The following is a 24073-nucleotide window of genomic DNA, read 5'->3' as shown; positions in this document are numbered from 1 at the left end:
CAGGGATGTCTCTCAAGAGCTCCTGGGTAGTTCTGGAGACAGACATAGACCTGAAATTGCAGCCTGTGACAGGAATGTTGACGGAAGTAAGGCAGCAAACATTAGGGGCAGGAGGATGGAAGAGGACCTCTATCTGAAGGGGTTCTCAAGGAGCCCTGGGAGTGTGGAGCTGTGACCCAGTTCACCAGCTCTGGACTTGGCTGTGACCTGGCAGGTGCTGGCCAAGGTAGCAGAGTTCTACATCCTATCAGCCCCAGCAATCTAGGACTCCGTGGAAAGGTTTCCCTGATGCAGGATGGAGAATGACCTGGATTATCCTGAGCTGCATCAGCGAGGTTTGAAACCAACCAAAATCCGCAACCCAATGTCCTTAAAGGGACAGTCCTCTAGATTTTGGGAGGGAAAAATCTTAGGATGTGTTGCAAAGCTTTAGAGTGAAATGAAAAGAGACTGTCTGGGGAAGTTAAAGACCCAGGACTCCAGCTGGGTTTATCCTTTTGTTCATTCTTTCACGCAGCAATATTCCCCAGTGCTGCATGCCAGGCCAATGATGAAGCAGAAAGTATGTTCCTGGTCCCATGGAGCTCATAGCCTATGACTTCCAGGTATAAGCAAAGGGGGCAGATGAGATCAGATCCCTCTGACCCTCCACTTTCCCTGCTGATACCCTCCCCTTGGGCTCAGAAGGCCTATAGTCCAAGTTTGTCTGTACTGGGTCCATCTCCCTACTGGACTGAGCCCCTTGAGGGCGGGACCGAGCCTTGTCCACTTTGCAAGCGACCATAGGCTCTGGAATTAGAGTTGGGTTCAAATCCTGATTGCTACTTATCGCCTGTGCTGATGCCAGCCCAGTGCACTGCAGTGAGTTATAACGCTTGTGGACACTCTCAGCCCGTCCTGCCCTCTGCCAAGTGCTCAGCACGCAGCAGCTGCTCTTCTTCCTACAAATACTATTGTTATTCTGGCCTCTCTTGGGGGATCTGGTCCACAGAGAGCCTGGTTAAGGCCAAACCAAACTGGCCTGAGCTGGATGGTGGCCATTCCTACCCCTTGCCCCCACCCCTTCAAGGGCCTCTGCTGGCTGCTGGCCTGGCACAAAGGCTGTCTGTCTGCCTCTATCTCTCTCTCTCTAGCTTCTCCATATTGCAGGTTAAATGCAGGATCTCAGGTTCCAGCCTCCGGGAAAGGAGACACCAGGTCCAGGCTCTGTTTCCACCTTTGTTGTACAGAGCATTGTCTTTCTTCCATGTTCCCGTCCCTCAACCTCCTCCCCATTCAGGTTCCTCTGCCCCGCCTGCAGCAGCCCCTCTCATCCTTGTCTGAGCAGAGGAGGGAGAAATAATTTGTTTTCATGTCTTTTATTTCATCTTCAGCCACACACTATTTCTGTAAAGTGGCAGAGCAAGGAGGTTATCCCCATTTTACAGAAGGAGAATCCAAAGCCCAGAGAGGCTGAGTGGCCAGCCCAAAGTCACAGGGTTTGTTAACACCTCAGTGAGGACTGCAGCCCAAGTCTCATGACTCCAAGACCAATGTGTTTATACCTCACTGAGCTGGTTCTCAAAGGTCCCAGACACAGTAACGGTGAGAAAAGAGACTTTCTCAGAAGTCCAGAGGCCTTCAGCGGGACAGTTGAGTTTCCTTTTCCAAGCTTATTCTGGAATCACTGACAGGCTGGTTCTTTCAGGGACTAGCCAGGGAGTTTAGGACGTGTCCACCCAGGCTGGGGAGACAGGGGTAAGTATGGGTGCAGCTTCAGGCTCTCTTTGGCGAGACCCCTGGGCCCTCCCCGAGCAGGAGGTGGGAGCTGGTGCTTTGTGGGGTGTGCCCTGCAGACCAGTGGCAGCCAGGCTGCAAGCTGCTTCTTAGAAGGAGAAATGGAGGCAGGGGTGTGGAGAGACCCCAGTAAGGCCTTGCAGGGGTGGTGGGGGTCAGGCCAAGGAGTTTTTACTGCTGCATTCAGAGGGGGCTTAGAATCTCATCTAAGTGTAGACCTAGAATCCTGGCTTTGCCGCTTACAGCTGTCACCGTGGGAAGGTGAGTTTCATCAACGCTGAGCCGGAGTTTCATCACCTGTTGGTTGCTGTGGAGACTGGATGGAAGCGGCTTGCTCAGGAAGCAGCATGCTGCCACTGTGGGAAACTGCTGCTGTGATCTTCCCACCGGGCTGCCCAGCGGGGAAGTGAGGGGCAAGTCCCTGTCACTTAGCATCTTTGCTCCCATTCCACCAAGTGCTGGTAGGTTCTCCATTGTGACAACCGGCAACTTCCCTGTCCGCCCGCGGGTACGTAGAACTTTCCCCAGGTGAGAGCAACTTCTCCCCACCTCGCACCTCCTCTCTGATCTTAGCACGTGCTTTTGCTCGTAACTCCCTGGTCTCTCCATGCTGACCCAGAGGCTCCCCTGTGCCCAAGTGCCTGCGGGGATGTGTGTGTGCTGTTTGCCTGCCTCTCCCTCTGGGATATCTCTACCTGGGCTGGGCACACGTTAGGTGCTCAGAACGTGGTCCCGCGCTGGTGCATGGCTGGACTGACTCTCCTGCTGCCCTGTGCATTGGGAAGAGGAAGGATGCGGTGATTAACTTGGAATGTCATGTATACCCATGGCTCAGGTGTTCCAGGGTGCACTTAATGGAAAAGAGTGACAGTGCCCTTGGAAGGGGAATCAGGTTGCTTGCTGGCTGGAGGCCTGGGTGGACATGTCCCCTGGGAGACTTGGTGAGGAGGAGGGAGTCAGATGCTCTGCCTGGCTGACTGGGGGCAGAGGCCCAGAGAGGCAGGACTGAGAGGCTGGGCCAGGTTGCCTGCATCTACACCCAACCAGGCCCTCCCTCTCAAGGCCTGACTGAGGAAGTGGACTGGGTATGTGGTGCAGTGGGCTGAGGCTGAGGCTGAGTCTGAGACATCGGGCTGAATACGCAGGACTGGCTCCACTGAATCCCTCACTGTGTTCATAGTTTTACTTCATGAACCATGAAGAGACTTCAGACGGATCATCAGCCACATTTGACAAATGTGGTAACTGAGGCTTAGAAACTGAGGCTGAAAGTCACACGGCCAGGAGGTGGAAAAGGCAAGAACAGAATTCTCTTTGGGGACGGTGCTCTTTGGGGGCTGTGATGGTCAGTGGTGGCTCCTGAGCCTGGCGAGAAGGTTCAGATCTTGCTCCCCTGTGTCTACAGCTCTGGGACTATGGACACAGCTGCACTGTGTTGGATGGGCCCTGGGTGAGAAGGAGACAGCAGTTCTGGGTGGCCCCTCAGCCTGGAGGCTGCTCATCTAAATGCTAGTGTTCCTCAAAGGGAACAGGGGCCATGAGGTCCTTCCCAGCCCAAACAGAGCCAGACGTGAGAGGCAAAGCCCAGGAAAGTTGGGGTAAGCTCTTCTGGGGTCACAGCAGAGCTGCTGTTTTGTGTCACCCCAAAGTCAACCCTGGAGAAACAACAGAAGCAAGAGAGAAATATGGATTCTGGGAAGTAACAAGCAGACAAAGGAATGTGAGAAGCGCAGGGAGACCGCAGGCCCTGCGAGCTGGCGCCTGGGCTGGGGAAGCGGTGGCCATTCAGGTTCGGGGGAAGGGGAGGGTGGACTCACCAGGCAGCTGGAGAACAGGTTGGAGGGAGTCTTTGTTCTGCTCTCTCTCTCCCTGGCAGTACCTTGGGGCAATCATTGCCTGCTCCTTTACTGATAACATTGTGACAAAAGCCCGACTGGGATGAAGATTAATAAATAGATGTTGATAGACCAGCTGCCTCATACTTTCTCTCACTGAATCCCCAGAGCTAGTTTGTTAAAAGTCAGGACTTCCTTCTGTCAACCATGTCTCTCCTTAAAGGCTTAGAGATGAGACCCAGACTCTATTTCCGTGGTGACTGGGGCTCCCCTGGTGCTCATGCCCGCCCTTAACCCCAAGGGACTGACACAGCAGCTTTGATGATGCTTCTTCATTACTCATCACCAGGCAGACTAGCTGATACCAGGGGGGCATAAACAGAGCGAAGTAAAGAGATTGAGAGAGAATCTCTCCTATGAAAGAAAGACAACACACTAAACAGTACACACCAACTGGAGCCACATCCTTAGAACAAATGGACTGTGAAAATATGTATCAGCAATATGAAACAAGGACTGGGCATCGTAAGAAAAAAGGCCAAATTAGTAAATTCAAAGATCAATTCAAAGAACTCCAACAGAAGACAGTAGGAAAGGATTCATAGACAAACAAAGAAACAAACAAACAAAAAACAAAACCAGAAAAGCTAAGAAGTGGCAGCTAGAAGAAGAAATACTGGCAAGAACAATATAAAAACTGAATGTCTGGAAAAAATAACCAAGATGGAATTTTCCACAGTAAACGAAAGACAAAAGGCCTTAGATGTGAAAGCGCTCACAAAGTAGTGCAGAACAAGAAAGGTAAGGAAATCCACAATAGACACATTGTAATAAAAACTAATAATATCAAAGTTTTCCAGAGAGAAAGAAATGATCACCCACAAAGAGACAAAATCAGATGATCATTGGACTTCTCAACAGCCACAGGGAATGACATTTCGGAAGTTGTGACGGAAAGAGCTTTGAGCTTAGACTCATGTCTAGTGAAACTCTCATTCAAATTTGAAGAAATAAGAAATATATTCTTGGATTTACAAAGCTTTCAAAGATTTGCTACATAAAGATTTAAATTAAAATTGCTTCTGGAGAAGGTACTCAAATAAGAAGGAAAACAATTCTACGAGGTTCTTTAGAGATAACGAGAAGTAAAAGTGATCAAGTATCTTGGTAAAGACAACTGTCTTAAAAAACGACGAAGATGGCTAAGACAAATGATGGAAAAAGAGAACACACATGCATAAGAACACAGAATTAAAATTCGAATCTAGAAAATGTCAGCATGAGGATGTGGACTGAGGTGGGGAAATCAAAGAGGCAGGAGAATATTAAGGTACTTGTCACGTTAGGAGAAATTATAATTACTTATTTGTGTAAGCTCTCAATAGGGACACACACACATGAGTACAGTGTTTTTAACTACTTTGAAAACAAAAATAGAATGTATAGCTTTTCAACTAACAGAAGAATCTATCCAGTTGAAAGTTGGAAAGTAGGGAAAAAAAGAAAGAAACAGAAAGTACAGTAAATGGAAAATAGAAAAGACGATGGCAGTAGAAATAAGCCTTGTATCAACAGCAATTTTATTTGAGATAAATAGGTAAAACTAGAGACTCTAATATTGGGTAAGAAAATAAGATCTAATAATATATGCCCTAAGAAGACACATTTGAATTTAAAGACCAGCATTATTGAAAATAAGAGCATGACAAAAGATTAAAAGGATTGGATTAATTGGATTGAAGGATTTAATCCAAGAAATTAAAAGGATTGAAATAGATATACCAGGAAAATGAACCAAAGTTGGCTGAGATAGCAATCTTAATATCTGAGAAAATGGAAATTAATGCAAAAAAATCACAAGAGACAAAGAAGGATATTAAGTCCCGGTAGAAGGAAAAATAAAATGATGCAGCCATAATGAACACATAGACAACTAGTAACACAGTTTCAAAACACATCAAGCAACAACTTGACAGAACTGTAGGAAGAAATACATAAATCACAACTGTAGCAGCAGATTTTTTTAAATCGTGATTGAAACTGATAGATCAACCAGAGAAAAAAAGCAGAACATTTGAAGAACTGAATAACTAATAAGCTTGAGCTTATACTGAGCTACAGATACAGCCTTACACTGAACACATTCCTTTTAAGCAGAGGGAGTATTTATGTCCATGAATTAGGCCGTAAAAGAAGCCACAGTATATTCTAACTGATCGATATCGTTCACACTATGATTTGTGATAACACAATAAAATTAGAAATGAATAAAATAAGGAGCTATAATGTCATATCTATTTGGAAACTAAAGAAAGTATTATTGTATAACTTTTGAGTTTACAGGAAAACCATAAAGGAATGTAGGAAGTATTTAAAACTGAATAATAATGAAAACGTTATACATAAATTTTTATAGGATACACTTAAAACCATATATAGAGCAAAATTTATAGCTTCAAATACATTATTAAGAAACAAAAAAGTTAACAATAATGAGTTCAGTGCTCAATACAAGAAGTTAGAAAAAGAGTCACAGAGCAGAATAAAATAGACGGAAGGAAAATAATTAAGAAAAGGACAGAAATCAATGAAATGGAGAACAAAAGTAGGGGAGATTAATGAAGCCAAAAGCTGTTTCTTCACAAAGATTAACAAGATTAAAAAAAAATCTTTAGCAAGACTGACCTAGAAATATAGAGAGAAAACACAAGTAAATGATATATGGAATAAACAGGGGGAAATAGTTATAGACACAAAAAAGATTTTAAAACATTATGATCAAATATGTGCTAATGAATTTGAAAACCTAGATAAAATGTGAGAATGCCTAGAAAAATATAAAAATCCAAAATTGGTGCAAGAAGACATAAAGTGAAAAGGGAGTCAAAGAGCTCCTCTCCCCAAACTGTCTAGACTTTAATGTTTTTATATTTGATTCTTCCAAAATGTCAGGGAAAAGTAAATTTCTATCTTATCTGTGTTGTTCCAGAAATTTTTATGTATTATTGAATTACGAAAATTTTATTAACATAGCTGCAGAAATCCTAAATAAAAATATTTGCTAATTGAATCTACCCATGTACTAAAAATAATACATTATGAAATATTCTAAAGGGATAAATCATGATTGTCTCAATCGGTGCAAAAATATTTTTGATGAAGTTCAACAACATTTTATAATAAAAACCCTTAGTAAACTAGTAAACAAGATTATATGATAAGATCCTATTTCAACAATTATATTTGATGACAAAACTTTAGATGCGTTTATTCTCTTTAACGTGGAGAACACGGAAAGGATGCCCACCATCAACATTACTGTTTAACATAGAACAAGAGATCACAGCCATTGCTCTGTGGAAAGATATTGAAGTGGGGAGGTGGGATTGGAAAGGAAGAGATAAAACACTTCTTTTTGTAGATAATATTATCATATACATAGAAACACAGAATCAATAGACAATTAAAATGAATGAGAGTTCAGCAAGTTCGCCAGATAGAAGAGGGACTTAAAAAGAAAAGGAAAGCATTTCTCTATGCCAGCAACAGTCAACTGTAAAATGTAATAAGATACCATTCATGATAACAAAACCCTAAAGCATCTAGGAAGGAATCAGGAATACATAAGACTTCTTTGTAGAGAACTTAAGAGTCCTAGTAAAAGATGAAATAGATGATTTAATGTTATTAAAAATGATGTCTTCCTAAGTTAATTTTTAAATTCAATAAAATTTAATCAAAATTCCATTTGGTTTTTGGGGGGACTTTATAAAATTACTTTAAAATTTATCTGGAAGATAAAGATCCACAAATAAGTCAACTTTAAAAAAGAAGAGGGGGAGGGTATAGCTCAATGGTAGAGCACGTGCTTAGCATGCACAAGATCCTGGGTTCAGTCCCCAGTACCTCCATTATAAATAAATAAATAAACCTAATTACCAACCGCCCCCCCCAAATAAAAACAGAAAAAAAGGAGGGTAAAGATCTTGCCTCATCAGATATTAAGACATTTTTAAAAAGCCATATTAATTAACACAGTGTAGTAAAGTTCAAGGACAGACAGATGGACTAAAGGAATAGACTAGAAGGCTCAGACATAGACCTTAATATACAATAAATGTAGAGAAGATGATTGACTGCTTAGCAAGTTGATGTTAGGAAAAGTGGCTCCCTATATGGAGAAAAATAAAAACAGACCCCTGTCTAAAACCACATACAAGGTAAAAGGTACAACTATAAAACCAGAAATGCACGAAAATATATTTGTAACCTAGAAGATTGTAAAGACTTCTTCAACAAAACTTGAAAACACACCAGAATTAAGAATTTCTAGTCAATGAGGCGCATCAGGACAAAATTAATAGACAGATGGCAGACTGGGAGAGGACATTTCAATATCTAAAAACAACAAGGAGTGGGTATCTAGAACATACAAGGGAAAAAGGGCCAAGAATATGGGCAGACAATTCACAAAAGAAGAATCTTTAAATGTATCTTTAAAACAAAAATGAGATATCACTGTTAGACTGATGAAAAAAATCATAAAGTTGGATAACACTAGGTGTACAAGAAAATGTGGGAACAGACACTGCTAGTGAAGTGTCAACCGTGACCGTCCCAGTCAGATCAAGTGTATGCATGGCCTGTGAGCTAGCAATTCCTGGCCCTGGTGTATATCCCAGAGAAATGCTCACCCAGGTCCAAAGGAGACGAGCATAGGAATAGCCATTGCGTGTCTGGTGGTGGGGAGTTGAGGCAAGCTAGGAGTTCCTTGTGTGGGGGAAGGGGAGTGCTCAGGGCTGGTAGATAAAGTGACCAACTCACCCTGGTTTGTCCATGACTTTTCTGCTTTTAGTCCTGAAAGTTTGTCCCAGGAATGCCATAAGTCCCAGGCAAGTCCTAGGACGACTGGTCACCCTAATGTGTGTTGGATGTGTCCCATCTGTACTGTACTGTAGGAGCAACAGATTAACAGATCAAGATGGATGGAACTTGAAAATGGTGCTCGTACTACTGAGCCATAAAAAATAATAAAATAATGCCATTTTCAGCAACATGGATGGACCTGGAGAATGTCATTCTAAGTGAAATAAGCCAGAAAAAGAAAAATACCATATGATATCACTTATATGTGGAATCTAAAAAAAAAGGACAAACTTATTTACAAAACAGAAACAGACTCACAGGCATAGAAAACAAACTTATGGTTACCAGGGGGGAAGGGGGTGGGATAGGATAAATTTCAAGATTTGCAGATACTAACTACTATATCTAAAATAAACAAGTCTATACTGTATAGCACAGGGAACTATATTCAATATCTTGTAGTAACTTATGGTGAAAAAGAATATGAAAATGAATACATGTATGTTCCTATCTGACTGAAGCATTGTGCTGTACACCAGAAATTGACACAACATTGTAAACTGATTATACTTCAATTAAAAAATATTTTAAAAAATGGTGCTTGGTGAAACAAAGTGAAATACATAACATGACACCATTTAAGTAAAATTTTATGCTCATGAGACACCACCACCAATGTTGTAAGAACACACAGGAAATCAAAAGACACACACACTAAATACACTTGGATGGTTGTCTTTGGAGGGAAAGAATATAGAGATGAAAGAGAACGCAGCCATCCATCCATCCATCCATCCCTACTTACATGTGGAAAACCAAGAGGGGACCTTGAAGGGACCAATGAGATGATGTGCCGTAAGTGGAGGCAAATGATTTTTTCAACCTCTGAGCCCGAGGTTTGTTCATAAGAATAAAAAAGTTTCCTGGGGACACACAGTGGGAGAGGTAGCCCACCAGCTGTTGGAGAGGAAAGGGTGAGGTCCATGTGAGACCATGTTTGTTGGAAGCCAGGTGGGTTAGCCTAGCCCCCAACATGCCAGGGGAGGATGCCCCTCTAGGCCTGTTGGATGAGTCCAGCCGGCCCTTCTCAATGCCAGTCGCTCTGCATGGGGCTCTCCTGCACAGAGGTGGAGGGTGGAGGTGGGGAGGGAGCCTCCTCCCAGGAAGTGAGGAGCTCTGGGCAAGCCGCCCCTCAGGGTGTAGGCCCAGAATTGTCCCAGGAGAAAGGGAAGTGCTGGCTCCCCCCCTGGGGTGGGGGCTCGTGCTGCCCCAAGGGTATCCTACCTCATCGAAGTCAGCCACATCCTCACAGTTCTCCAGCACCCGGGAGTAGAAGGATTGCCCTGGGTGGGGGAAAGAGGAAATTAGAGTCAGACACCCTGGATCACAAGCTGCGGTCAGATCTCTTGCCCTGGGAGTCATCGTTACAGCACTGGAGTTCACACAGCCCTTGTTAACAACTCTGGGACCTCCTATCTGTACGGCACCCTCCAGGATGAGGCGAATTCCCATATTGCCTTGTCTGACCCTCTCAGCAGCCCCGTGAGGCAGGCAGGTCAAAGGCCATTAGCTCCATCTGACAAGGGGGACACTAACGTAAAAAGGCTGGTCAGAGGTAGACGTGGGAGTGGATCCCCGGTGTCTCCTCCACTGTGCTGCATTCCCAGGGGCTCTCTTGGCCTCCTTTTGCTGCCTCTGCAGCTCTATTGGCTTTCCCTGGCCTGCAGCTCCTCTGAGCAGAAGCCTGGCCCCGAGGGCGTCGGTGCCTCCCAGCTGACAGCTCCATTCTAGAACTATGTCTGCAGCCAGCCCTGGGACAACCAGGCACATCCCAGGCCTTCTTTCCCATAAGAAGGGCCTTAACTTTCCTCTACTTTCCTTTTCCTACTGGCACAGGAAAGAGAGTGTGAGAGGGGCTGCATGTCCCTGGACCCCACCACCACCCCACACTCATACACCACCCACTGAGGCAAAGTAAGGCTGCCCACTTCTCTAGCCCATCCAGTCAGAACAGGCCCAGGTTGCTGCAAGAACCACAACCAGGAGAGAAGGAGGGCAGGGGAGGAGACATGGGTCAGTCCAGTTCACTTTGAGAAACATTCACTGGAGTCTAGACATACTGAGCCACCTTCTGGAGACTTAAGACAGAGGGATGGATAAAGTGCACAGGGTCCTGCCCTCAGGGGGCTGACGGTCAAGTAGCGGAGGGCAGGGAATCAGAATGTGTCACCAGGCCAACACCATTCAATACCCCAAGACACAATTTTGCATGAGATAGAGAAGTGGTTCAGAGAAGGAAGGATAAATACTGGGTTTTTTTGGGGGGGGCGGGGAGTGGGAATACATGGAAGAGGCTGTAATTTCTTTGAGGAGAAACCTAGAGATAGGGTGGACTAAAAAGAAATTATTATTTAGGAATAATAAATTAGTATCTGTTGACTGTACATCAAAAAAGTAGAATGTATAATAGAATCCTGTTTATTTAAAAAAAAAATCCAAGCCTAATTGTTTTATAGGTGAATGGATCAAAGTCTCAAACCATTGAAAGTGGTTATCACTGAGCAGGGGGAGTGAAAAGAGACTGAAAGCAGTATCCTTTGGTTTTTTACTGCATACACTTGAATTTGACATTTTTTTCAATGACTGTGTTTCAATTTTGTATTTGAAAGAAGGCTTTTAAATCCCCACCAACCTAAACTAGCAAACCATTTCACTGAAAGGCTACCTCCAGGTTGAACTCAGTCCCACTCTGAGGGTTAGTTTGGGTTGTCGCTGGTGGGCAGGCTGGGGACCCAGGAGAGACTTGGCAGTGGGGGAGCACGCTGTCTCTTCTCCCCGTGGTAATGCTGGAGACCCAGCAGACCAGCGCCAGACCAGGGAGGAGTTGGACTGAGCCCTCTGTGACCCTTGGCAGTGACAGAGCTCTATCCCACTGCCCCTTCTCTCCTGGCCTTGGTTGCCTCACCTGGGTAATAAGAGAGTTGGTACAGAAATCTCTGAGGCCTGCCTGGTTTTTAGGATTCAGGAGCAAGTCCTAGTTCAGTACAAAGCTGACAAGGAAGAGGTCAGGGGTTTGATGCCAGACTCAGGTGCATGGTCCGAGGAAGTGTGTGTGTGTGTGTGTGTGTGTGTGTGTGTGTGTATTTGGAGGATGGAGGCACATAAGGAGGGACTGCACCCAAGATAATGAGGAAGAAGCTGTAAGGCAAAAGCAATAGACACAGAAAATAGAGGTGAAGTAGACAGATGGGAAAGAAAGACTCTTTAGCACTAGCTGGGGATAAAACACAACGAAACAAAAAACTGAAAAGAAAAATCTCAACCACAAACCGCAAGGCAGGCTGGGGAGGGGAGGGAAGCATGAGGGGTGGTGCCTGAGCTTTTAATTTTTCCCACAGGCAACACGCAATGCTAATTGAGAATCAGGTGAGCATAGCTGTGCACTGGGGGTTCCCCCAAGGACCTGCTACTCTGAGTAATCAAAGGCCTTTTCATCCTGGAAGATGGTAATGAGCCTGGATGAGACTGTGTTCAAGGGTTTCCCCAGAGTGAAACTGAGCAACCTGGCCAGAAGGGAGGTGGGGAGGGAGCAGCCCAGTTGATGTCAGGGTTTGAATGTAGGACTCAAACCGGCCCCGGCTGCATATTTCCTACAGCCTCATTAGAGAGGACGTAAAAGACCCTGAAATCAGCCATTGCAGAATGTACGCAGAAGGGCTGTGTAAAAACCTCATTGCCTCAGGCTCCGGGGATTTAAATGTGGTGAATATTGTCAAACAGTATGAGCTAAATTTTACCTCTAGATATAAAAAAAAAAAGTTTTGCTGAAAAAAAAATCAAATCAATGGTACAGAAACAGTGGGAAGGACAACTTATTAAGAAAACAGAATGTCCTTAAGCATGTTGGGAAAGCCACTTTTCAGGAGGGTTTGTACCGGGGAAGAGATCATTCCAGTGGTTTTTTTCTATTCATTAGGGCAGACCCCGGGGACCCCTGTCACCCCTTCCAAGTTATCAATGGGGATTACTAACCCATCTCTCATTTCAATGTTCATTTCCACTTAACATCTATTCCACTCAATACCTGTCTTGACATTTCAGCTTCTTTTTAAATGATTTTCAGACAAAGCCATTTAAAATCCCAATATCCAATCACCCTTGTCGCCACAGAGATTGAGAATAAGGCTTGAGAGAAAGAACATAGCCTTGTTCCCTGCAGTGGAGAGGCTTTTGTGAATAGAGTGAGCGGATTAGGTGGGGAAATTTGAACTGCATCCTTCTTCCTTTGGAGGCTCATGGGACAGCTGAGCTGTTTGGTTTGAAATAAAATCCTCCTTGAGTCAATAAATGAAGTTTGGATTGCAGACTCTGTGCGCACAACTGTAACAGGTGCCACGACATCAGATATACCCAAATGGAGGGGCACAGGAGTCCAAAGCTTACTAGAAGTAAGTCATATGTCCTTTGCCGTTTTTAACTATTCATACTCCTAATTGGAGTTCTTGTCTCGTGTGCAGGATGGAGTGCTAGCTTTCATGTGATGTGACTTAAGGGTACAAAACATCCCATCTGCACCGAACAGTTCTCTCTTCCAGGCAGTCTACCTTGCTAGAGCCAGACCTTGAGAAAAGGCAAGCATGTAGGGACTGGGCTGTGAGCCGCTGTGCCTTCATTCATCCCACATGTAAGAGGGTCTTCTGTTCCCATGGCACCAGCACAGCCATTCAGCTGTGGAGGAGGGTGGGCCAGGGGTTGTACAAAGATAATTTGCATTGGGATGCTCCCTGAACAATCTTGTTACAATCCAGAAGAGGGATAGGTCAGGAATGTAAAAGGCTACTACATAAGGCAAAACTTGGTTGTTGGCATGCAAAAAAGTGTAAGTAAAATGAGAACACGGGAAAAGGAGAAATGATCTCAACTTAGCAGCTCAAGGAAGGCATTTACACTGGAAGATCGGATAGAATCTAGAAATGCAGGGAAACTTGGAGAAAGGGAGAGAGAAGGGACGTCAGGCAGAGAACGGTGATGTGAGCAAAGGTTTGAATGTGTAGAGCAGAGAATGGAGCCCGGAAGGAGACACAGGACAGGTGAGTTCTGATCGTGAAGGTGAAAGGGAAAAGGGTCTCCCCTCAGGGAGTAGCCCATCCATCCAAGGAAGACCTGGATTTGGGGATGTTCTGGGGTCCTGGGCAAGCACATGGTGGGGGAGGAGATCCTAAAGTGGAAGGGAATAAGCTTCGGGGACATGATGGTTTTGCCCAGGACCTAGCCCCCTGGGCTGTATCAGTACTGGACACTCCTCTTGTCCCTGTGTGAGCTGAGAAATAGGGAAGGCACTCTGCTTGTGACCCAGACCCGTAACTGTTATTTCTTGGTGTTTATTTACAACCAGCCAAACCCGACTGTCTGCATTGCCTGGGAAGACACAACGGAGGGCGGCCTGGCCAGCACCCATTCCCTGCTACAACACTGTGACGTCCCACCCCCACCCCCCTTTCCTCCACAGCAGCTCAAGAGTGGTGGCCCCACTGTTTTCAATCCCCCCTAGTTCAGATCAACCTGTTCCTTCTGAATGCCAGCTACTCCCACGAGTGCGGGGAAGCAGGGCCCAGGCATCCCTGTGTGTAGAAAAAAGAGCCAGGCTGAGTCAGGTTTGGGGCCTGGGATTGCGGCTCAGGGCTGGGAGGCCTGGAGCTGGCTAGTCAATCCCTCGGGGTCTCAGAGTCATTGTAATTACCCTGAGGGGCAATTACCCTAGACGAACCTTCATCCTGGAACCACTCTGAATGTCAGCAAAAGACTGCTTCTGTGAACGTCTGAGTAAAGCATCAAGTCTCTTACAAGCACAAGGGGCCACCGGACGGGGGTTGAGACTCATGAGCCAGACTCTCTGAGTTCAAAGCCCCGCTCTACTGCTTGCTGGCCGTGTGCCCTTGAAGAAGTTCACCTGTCTTTGTCTTAGTTTCCTCATCTATAAAATGGAGAAAATGAAGTGCTTACACCTGGTACACAGCTCATTACCCAATTAAAAAATGGCTATTATTCTACTAAAGAGTTTCCTTTCTCCTTTTGACATGTAAGTTATGTCTTAAGTATAAAAATGGTTTCCTCCAACATTAACCACATTTTGTAGCTTATTTTAGTAGTATATAATCAGGAACCATTTTCTACCTCACCTTATATAATATTTTTCAAGATTCAGGTATTTTAAGGATGATTACCTCTTTTTTTTTTAAATGGGTAAATTTTACATTCGCAGATCTTAAGCACACAACTCAATGAGTTTTGATAAATGCGTATACTTGTGTCATCACCATACAATCAAGAACATTCCTAAGTCTTGAGATGTTCCCTTGTCCCCCACTTTCCAGTCAGTCTCTACCCTCCCTAGGTAAACCACTGCTCCGATTTCTAACTTTTGATTTTAAACTTTGTGTATAAATGGTATCGTACAGAATGTACTTTCTTGTGTCTAGCTTCTTGCAGTTAAGGTAATGCTTTTGAGATCCGCCCGTGTTGTTGCACGTATCAGTAATGCGTGCTTATTGTCGAGCAATTTCTGTCGTATGAATATTCCGCAACTTGCTGATCCATTTTCTCCGTGATACTTTTGGGGTTGCTTTCAATGTTGGGCTCTTGTGAGTAAAAGATACTCTTTGGGAACATTCTTGCAAAAGTATTTTTGTGGACCTACCATTTCATTTCTCCTGGGGAAGTATCCCAGAGCAGAATCACTGGGTCAGAGTGCAGGTATGTGTTTAACTTTATAAGAAACTGCTAAACAGTTTTCCAAAGTGATTATACCATTTTACAATCCCATCCACGGTGTAAAAAAAAAAAAGTAATTGTTCCTCATCCTCACCAGATTTGGGCATTGTTAGACTTTTACATTTTAGTGCATGTGAAATCATGTCTTATTTTGGTTTTGAGTATCATTTCTCTGATGACTAATGATGTTGATCACACTTTCATGTGTTTATTGGCCATTTCTATATTTCACTTTTTGAAATATCTGTTTAAGTCTCTTGACTATTTAAAAAATATGGTCATTTGTCATTTTCTTATGGATTTGTCAGGGTTCCTTATATATTCTGGCTACTCATCCTTAAATGTCTTGTGAATATTTTCATCTGATTCTTTCTCATTACATTTTAAAATGTGTTTTTGATGAGTAGGAGTTTTTGGTATTTAAGAAATCCAATTTGTCAATTTTTGGTGAAATTGATTTATGTTTAGTGAAGCATTTAAGAAATCTTTGCCTAGCCCAAGAATATAATAAAAGTATTCTATAGTTTCTTCTAGAAGCTTACAGTATTTTTTCAAATGTTCAGTTTATGATCTATATTGAATTAATTTATGTGGGTGTTTGGCTCCCTGATCCCCCTTGGATAGGCAGCTGGAGGCGGGGGCAGTTCATAGTTGAGGATACTGAGCCAAAGAGTGTCAGTGCCACAGAGGAAGAAGAGTTCAAACCCACTAGGAAGTGAATACCTCAAAGACATACTGTTTCGTATTCATTGTGATGACCAAGCTCAGTGCTCAGCAGATGACTCAATTAGAAGAACTAGGATCAGTTCCCTGTCTTGAAGGTGTTTGAAGTTAGTGCAGCATGCAAACTGGGGCAGTTTCTGAACTGCAAAGCACCCTAGGTGAGCTGTGGGAGGAGCACGTACACAGTACTGCAAGGGAGGAGGAGGGCTTCGTGGAGGAGGTGATGGCTGAGCTGGGCCCTGAAGGATGCACAGAATCAATGGAAGTTCTCAAGGTGGAGGCAGCAGAAGAAATACGATGTCTCGAGGCTTGGAGACATAGAACCCTTGGCATCTTGGAGGAATGGCAGAAAGTTCAGTGTAGTGGGAACGCAGTGGGGTGGGGTGGGGAGAGGGATAAGGAGGAAAAGTCAAAAGGATTGATAATGTATACCTCTGTGCCAGTTACCAGGTCAGGTGAATTACGTGGAAATAGGATCCAGCCTCCAGAGATTACCCATCTCACTCATCAAAATCCCCAGTCCCAGCTTTTTGAAAGCTCAGGGATGGAGAGAAAAAGATCATGAGGCTGGCTCCAGGCAGTCTGTCACTTCGTTCTCTGACAGCCCAGGGACCCATGCCTGAGGGTTTGGACCGGGCTGAGAACTGGGCAGATGGTTGGACTAAAGAAATTTAGAGGCCCTTCCACGGCTCTATGACTGATGCTGGGAATTACTTTGGGAGTTGAAAAAGGGCAAACCTTCAGCTAATACTGCCTCCTTTTGAGTAGTGACCTGTAGTCAAGATGGCTCCTCCCCAGGCAGCCCACCCCTGATCCTGGCTGCAGACCTCTGAGTTAGATGCGGACCATGGGCTCCATCTTGCTTCTGGGACATGGAGGCCCTGAGGCTCTGTGGTCTACATGCGTGATGAGAACTGAGGCCCAGACCTTCTGGTACCTCCTGTCTGACTCAATGGACTACAACTCAGCAGGGCAGGGCCTGTGTCTTCTTCATTCCCAGCCTGATTCCCGGCCTGGTCACAAACATCAGCGCATTCAGTGAGTGAAGCAATAAGGGCAGGACCAGATTAAGAGTGGTGGTTGGGGTAGTAAGAGCCACGAGCTACAGATGGAGCTGGGTGGTGCATGAGGAGTGCGCCTGAGGGTAGTAAGATGGCCAGCTGACCTGGGTGATGGGAAAAGAGGGGTGGCCAGGGACAAAGCTGGTTCATGCCTGGCCCACGTGGGAACGGGGGCCTCTGGGGTGGTCTGCCCCAGGCCCGGGTTCCTGTGGAACATCTCAGCTGGGGGCCCTACAGAGCAGGGGCCAGGCCAGTTTCTTGCCACAGGTTGGGAACCACTCAGATGTGCTCTCCTCCCCTATTTATAGCTCACATGGTGCCCTCTCTAATCACTCCTGGCTGACAGAAGGAAGTTGGGCTCGAGAGAAGATGACTCAGAAGCCAGCAGCTGCCCCAAGTGGCAGTGGAGCAGCCACCTCACAAACACATCGATTGTTTCCATGCTCTTTCCTCAAACTCTCCCGTACCTATTGCTTCACTGAAGCAACCTGGTGAGGTGGGTCTTATCATCATGCCCACTTTACAGATGAGGAAACTGAGGGTCAGAGAGGTGAAGTAAGTGACAGAACCCTGGTAGGACCCAGGATTTCTGATGCCATATCTGGAGATTTTTCCACCACAGCCCCAGAAGGCTCTTTCCTAAGTGTCCCAGGTGGCACAGCACAGAAAGGCAATCAGCTAGACTGGTCTACCTGGGCCACGCACAACTCACCTAGAAGTCCCTCACCCAACCTGGCACTGAGTTTCACTCAAGGGATCTGGGACGCTCAGGGCCAGCATCTCCCTCTGATTGTTCACCAGCTTCTCATTTCTGCCTGCAGGGTATATTTGCTTGGACACCAGTAGTTGTATGTGTCAGGAGACACTGTGGAACATTCTAGAATGAGTCAGTTCCTTCTGAATTGTAGTTAGTGTTGGTCTTTTGCGGCATCTAGAGTTGTCAACTGCTGGCTGCAGCAGGTGAATGGCCAGGGCTTCTCTGGTTCTGGAAACCTGTTTGCCATCTGCCTGTTTCTGCTACCCAACCCCCTTCCCCAGGAGCTCTGCCTGTGGCCGCCTGCTGCCGCTGAGGAGCTTGGAAGTGGATTTCTCCACTCAGTCCAGAGGGCATGGGTTGCAAATAGTCTAATTCCTGTGTGGTCCACTGAGGCTGGAGGACCAGCCCCACTGCTCAAAGAAAAAGGTGGGCTTCAGGTAGATTAAGTGCTCACCCCCTTGACCAGGAGGGGATAAAAAGGCTTTCAGGGTGGAGGAACCAGGACTGGGGGTGAGGTCTTGTGAGCTGGGGCCACCGTGCCTTGGTCCCTCCACCAATGCCATGCAGATCCCTTTAAGACCCAGCCTTGCTTTCTCTGCCTGCGAATGGGATTGGTTTGTGCAGCCTTGGATTGTCCTGCCATAGCTGCAACCACACAGCGACCTGTAGCTAAAGAGCCAAATGCTGTGCTGTCTGTCCAACACTGGAACACATGTCACTGATGAAAGGACACACTTCCTTTCTCTAAAGCCAGCGCGAGCCAGCAGGTGTCACGCTGAGATGCAGAGACCCAGGGTGCTGCAGAGAAGGCAGTCTGGGCTGGTGTGGGAAGCAACAGGCAGCCTGGCCAGCCCTTCCTTTCCTTCCTGCCGGCAGGGACTCTGCGAACCCCCAGCCTCTGCCCTTCCCTATGTACAACAGGCCGCAGCGTAGACAAGCCAGGGACCCATGCCCGGAGCTGGCCAGACTGGAGGGTGATGTGGGGGCCTGGGGGCACTGCTGGAGAAGTCCTGATAAGGCTGACCCTGGGTCTCACCTCTCCCTCCTGATGCAGGTGCAGATGTGTGTCCAGCCTGGGCCTCGATGCTCATTTGCCTTTTCAATCTAGTGGGTTCTCTCTGCTCCTTCCTCCTCCCTACTCTCCCACCCCACCCTGACCCTCAGACCCCTCTCTGGGGAGAAAGGGGGTCTAGTGAGGAGGACCCTAGCCTTTGCTCAAAGGCTGCCAGAGATGCCCATGGCCCAGGGGGCTGAGCTGTAGCCAGGCAGAGGCAGAGGTGGGTGGGTAAAAAGCAGAAGTAATCCTGGCCTTGTCTTTCCCTGCTTAAAAACCTTCAGGGACTGCCCACGGTCCTCCGGGTGAGGGTGGCTTTGCCTCCTGGGCTCTGCCCATCTCTCCTGCCTCAATTCTCGCACCAGCCCCATGGAGCCTCTGTTTCCATGTTCCAGCTCCTCTCCTGGCCTTGAGCATCCTGTCCCTTCTGCCTGCTCTGTCCTTACCTCCTCGCCTTGCTCTCTCCTGCTGGTTCCTTGGGTTTCAGTTGAGGTGTCACCTCCTCCTGGAAGCCTTCCCTGACCACCCTTCCCCCAGCCTAGGTCAGGGTGCTGCTTCTGGAGCTCACACACTACCCTCATCCCCATCTTCACCGTATCACATACCTGTACTGTTGTCTGCCCACTGGTCCTCCTACCCCATCAGATGTGGGCTCATTGAGGGCAGGGCCTGGGTCATGCCCAGTCCCCAGCCTTGGCACACAAATCATGCTAAATGGTCACTGGCTGTGTGGGAGGACAGGAGGAAAAGAACCGGCAGAGAGGGAGGCTGGTGGGGTTCTCAGGATCCCTGCCCACAGAGAGACCTGTGAGAAGCCAATGGTATCCCCATCATGCTGGTTTCTGGGAGCTTCCGGGGTCTTCTAGGATGTAGACCCTACCCCCACTCTCTGCAGGAGGGAGAGGAAGAAGGGGAGGGAGAGACTCTGCAGCGCTGGGCCCCTCAGTGCTGAGTGCCCCTCAGCCCAGGAGTGGGGTCCTCACTTTTGCCTTCCCAGGACCTCCTGCAAGTGGAGGGCTCCACCCCCCACCAAGGCATTGGCACACTGGCAAGTGCAGGGAGAGACAGACATGCAGACGTGGAAACATGGGGGACCCTGATTTTCAAGAAATCACGATGGCTAGTCAGGCCACGGGGGGCTGGCTGGCTGCTCCCGAGAAGCCTTATTGCCCTAACCCTACTAGAACTTTTCCAGTCCATCCTCCCCTCCCTGCCCTATCCCGTCAGCCCAGAGCTGGGGTCCCCATAAGTCAAGGCCTTCCCTACCTCGGAAAGTCACTTTGGCGATCCGGTCGCCTCTGCCCCGCAGCTCCAAGACCGTCTTGAGGTGGACGAGCAGGGCCATGCTGGCGTGGGGAGCCTGGGCACTACCAGGCGGGAGCAGCCGAGCTGGGGAAGGAGCGAGCTCTGGGGATGGAGCGCGGCTCGGCGGCGCACACGCCTCCCTCCTCTCCGCTGCCTCCTCCTCCTCCTCCTCCTTCTCTCCCCTGCGATGCTGCCCACAGAGACCAAGGCAACCAAGCCAAGCTGCTCCTTCCAGCTACTCACAGAGACTCACAGCCCTGCCAGCCCCCGCCCCTCCAAGTTGTCAGCCCAGCGTGTGTGTCTCGTGTGTGTGTGTGTGTGTGTGTGTGTGTGTGTGTGTGTGTGTGTGTGTGCACGCCGTGCCCTGTGTGCAGCCTAGCAGTGCAGATAGAGTCGGAATTCATTATTCAGCAGCCGCTAGCTCCCAGATAAAGCCCTGCCCAGCTTCAGGTGTCTTCTCGCAGCTCCTGGAGCAGAGCTGCTTGTCCACCCCTCAACCAGGGCTCTGCTGCACCTGCCCCGCCAGGCAAGCTCTTCTGCCCCCAGGAGCTGGCAGATGGGAGTGGGCATGAGCGTGGTGGGGGGGGTGTGGGGCCGGACCCCCCTCCCCTGGGGGAGAAGGAACTATGTGCACAGGAAGCTGGGCTTTTGCACTCGAGTGTGTGGGTGATCCATGCCACCTCCCCCTCCCCCGTCAAGTTGGCCAGCAGGGCTGCTGGTGCCCACAAGGCTCAGGGGCCTGGATGGGGCAGGCTTGGCTGCTCTGGATGGGTCACACTGTGCTGCAAAAGCAGCATCACCAGACAGCAAGGCTGTGCCTGGTGGCCGGTCCTTGAGAAACAGAAGCCCCAAGAGGGAAAAGGAACGTACTTCCCTATATGCTCTCATGGAGACTGTGCCCACAAGAGGTCCTGACCTCTGGGGTCTGGGAGGATGGAGTGATGCTTGAGGGGTGCTTAGGAGCCAGGCTAAGCGTGACTGGAGATGTCTGACTGCCAAGGCCTCAAAGGCTTATGTTCTAAGGGCAGTTCTCCTAGTCCAGGGCACTAACTCAGCCCAATCCTAGGGACTGGGGTTGAAGAAGGCTGAGGGTGGTGGGATGTGTTGGAGCAGATCTGTCCGCTGTGAGGGGTGGGAGAATGGATGTCTGCGGCAGAATTTCCAAGAACCAAAGGAGAACCACCCCTCCTTTCTCCCAGCAGCATATCCCAAGGGACTCATGTGGAAGGGAGCCTAGGGGCTTGGATCCCAAGCCTGGAGCCTCTGCACCCTTGCTCTTGCTATTTGCTCTGCTCAGACTGCCCCTACCCCATCCCTCCCTTCTCATCCAGCTTGACTGGTGCCTATTCCTGGGAGTGCTCTGTACCAGCCCCACACCCTGGCTGGGTCCTGTCCTCATTTGTGCTGCCCCAGCTCCTCGCCCCACTCTCCCTCACTGCTTCATTGGGCTGCTCCACTTACCTCCTTCCCACCCTGACTGGGATACCCAGGAGAGCTGCATCTTTGCGTCCCCAGAGCCTGGCACGGTCTCCTGTGGCTAGTAGAATATCCAATGAATGTTGACAGGATAAAAGAGTGCGTTTAGTGACCTATCTGAACAGAGTCTAAAGATTAAGAAAAAAAGGAATATTAAATTTTTACAGCGTGCCAACAAGGGGTTTCTCCCTTTGAATTTTACGGTCTAAGTGAACTGCAGGATTAATAGACCTGAGGGCCTCCATCCTTCCTTCTAGATGTTTCCTTGCTACCCTGCCCTATTCTTTTTCTTTTTACATTCTACCGCCTTCTCTCTCTTTCCTTCCTCAATTCCTTTGCCTTTTCCACTTTTATCTAGCCTTATTGGATCGAAGGATATTTTACACTATTGTATTTATGCAATACAAGTGAATGTTTAATTTTTAAAAACAGGTGCTTAATGTCTCCTTTTTTAAGAATGAAATTCACTAGCGTGTTCCAGTTGTAAGGTCATCAGGTGATCCTTGTAAGGCTTGGTGGTACTTTACAGGGAAAAAAAATCCATCTCCTCCCTAGGCCCTGTAGAGGTTCTCTCATGAAGAGGGTGAGCGTCATCAGGCTTCCTGCGGACATGTGCATCTTTAGGAAAAAGCCCCTGAACTTGCCCTGAGGAAGGCCTGGAACTTTGCTGAACCTCAGTTACCTTATCTATAAAGATGTAGCAATTCCACCCTGCCGACACAGAGCACCCCTTAGCTGAGCTGCTGACCCTATGGAACCTGAACCAGAGCCCACTTTTTCATTTCCACTCTCCTGACTACTAGCCATTTCAGCAACTCAGTATAAAAGTTATGCAATGAGCGGGTACTGAAGTCCTTCTAGCACCAGGTGCTGGGGCCCCAGGGATGAGTATGACACAGCACTAGAGCTGGAGCAGAAGATACAAAGGGACTAGAACACAGACATAGAGAGCCCAGGGTGAAGGGTCTGTGGGCAGAGTCAGCTTGGAAGCCATGAATGGGGGGAAGGGAGTGGGCACTGGATCTTGTCTAGGGGAGGTGTTAGGACCACCTTCCTGGAGTATGGTACCCCTGAACTGAACTAAAACTGTTCTTTTACAACTTTTATTGTAGTTGTTCTTACTGGAGCCCACGTTCAACATAGAGAATCTGGAAGTCCACAGGGGTGGCTGCATTTTGAAGGATGGGTGAGTCCTTCCACCTGGTTTGCAACCGCTCATTCCCTTGCAACTCCTTTTCCTCCCTGGGGCCTCAGTTTTCCTATTCTTGCACCTCTTGGAAGCCTGTGGCTCCCTCAGTCCCATTATTTTCTGTCAGAGAGAGCCTTTTGAGAATTCTGGTTGCAACAGCATACTGGGAGCTCATTAGCATCTGTGGTCTCCATCAGCTGCTGCTGACAAACTGTGAAGATAACGTCTCTCTAAGACTGGGAAGGACAAGGCTAAACTGCAGACGTGCTGGTGGACCCCAGGACCGCTGCAGGGGGGGCTAGGGAGTAGATGGCGGGGCAAGACACAAAGAACATGGGACTTGGAGGCTGTCACCATACCCTTACCCTCGCACCCCCAGTTAAAGACCTCAAGCCCTGCCCTGTCCTGCATATGCCCCAAGGCCATGTGAGGGTCACTGGAGAAATCCGGATGTGGGGGGCACCAGTACAGGAGGGAGGCATTACAACAAAGAAGCCTCACCTGGGCCAGTTTGCTCTCTGAGGCAAACACCCAGGCCTAGAGTCACAGGAAGGACTGAACTGTAACCCCGACAATTGTAAATCGCACACCAGACATTTTCGCGACTGGCTTTTTGCCACTTACTTATGAACCACATTTGTGGAAGTAGTTTGAGAGTCGAGAAGAGGTGAGAAGACAGTTCCTAGGGAGAGAGGAGAGACTAAGGAGAAAAATGTCTCTCAGTACACACACACACACACTTCGGTGCTTCCTGGCAAACATGCAAAGCGGTACACATGGCCAAGCCCCCTCCCGGAAGCCCCGCGGAACTGGGGCACAGCGGGCACCGTTGGCCAGCAATGGCTCTTGAGGGCCCTGCAGCCACTCCGGCGTTGGAGCTGAGCTGCGCTGGGGCCACTGCTTTGTGTGCCGCCTGCAAAGCCAGGGCGTCCCAAGCCAGGTCACCGTGAGTCCTGCAGCTGACAGAAGGACACTTAGAGTGCATCCGCCCGGGACTCCCCCACCGTTTCCACATCCGTCCCTCATCCCAGCATCAACAATTTGGGCCAGCAGTGAAGCTCTGAGATGCGCCCAATGATGCGAAAGTGGAGGCTTGAGTAGGAGCAGCGATTTGTGGGTTCACACAGGAGAGCAGGTGGAGATGGGGGCATCTTCTGGGCGCGCCCCACGGTGCTGCTCCAGTAAGGGAACAGCGAGGGGGAGAGTGGTCCAGGAACGGCCCCCCCCCCCCGCCCCAGGCGTTGCCAGGCTCACGGTTGC

The 24073-nt window shown here is 47.9% G+C and overlaps 1 protein-coding gene across 2 annotated transcripts in view; it reads right to left on the bottom strand.

Annotated features, from left to right (window-relative positions):
• OTOF (otoferlin) overlaps positions 1–20391 on the bottom strand; it is an 83005-nt gene extending 62614 nt beyond the window's left edge. For both annotated transcript variants that reach the window (XM_072938339.1, XM_072938340.1), the window contains exons 1-2: positions 20110–20391; positions 9762–9820 (exon numbers count right to left, since the gene is read on the bottom strand). In XM_072938339.1, the coding sequence (XP_072794440.1) occupies positions 9762–9820; positions 20110–20188 (138 nt within the window). In that variant the 5' untranslated portion in view covers positions 20189–20391. The remainder of the gene's footprint in view (positions 1–9761; positions 9821–20109) is intronic.
• Positions 20392–24073: the final 3682 nt, after the last annotated feature.

Source organism: Vicugna pacos, chromosome 15, assembly GCF_048564905.1.
Source record: "Vicugna pacos chromosome 15, VicPac4, whole genome shotgun sequence".
NCBI classification, from domain to species: Eukaryota; Metazoa; Chordata; class Mammalia; order Artiodactyla; family Camelidae; genus Vicugna; species Vicugna pacos.
This window is presented reverse-complemented; position numbering and strand designations above follow the sequence as displayed.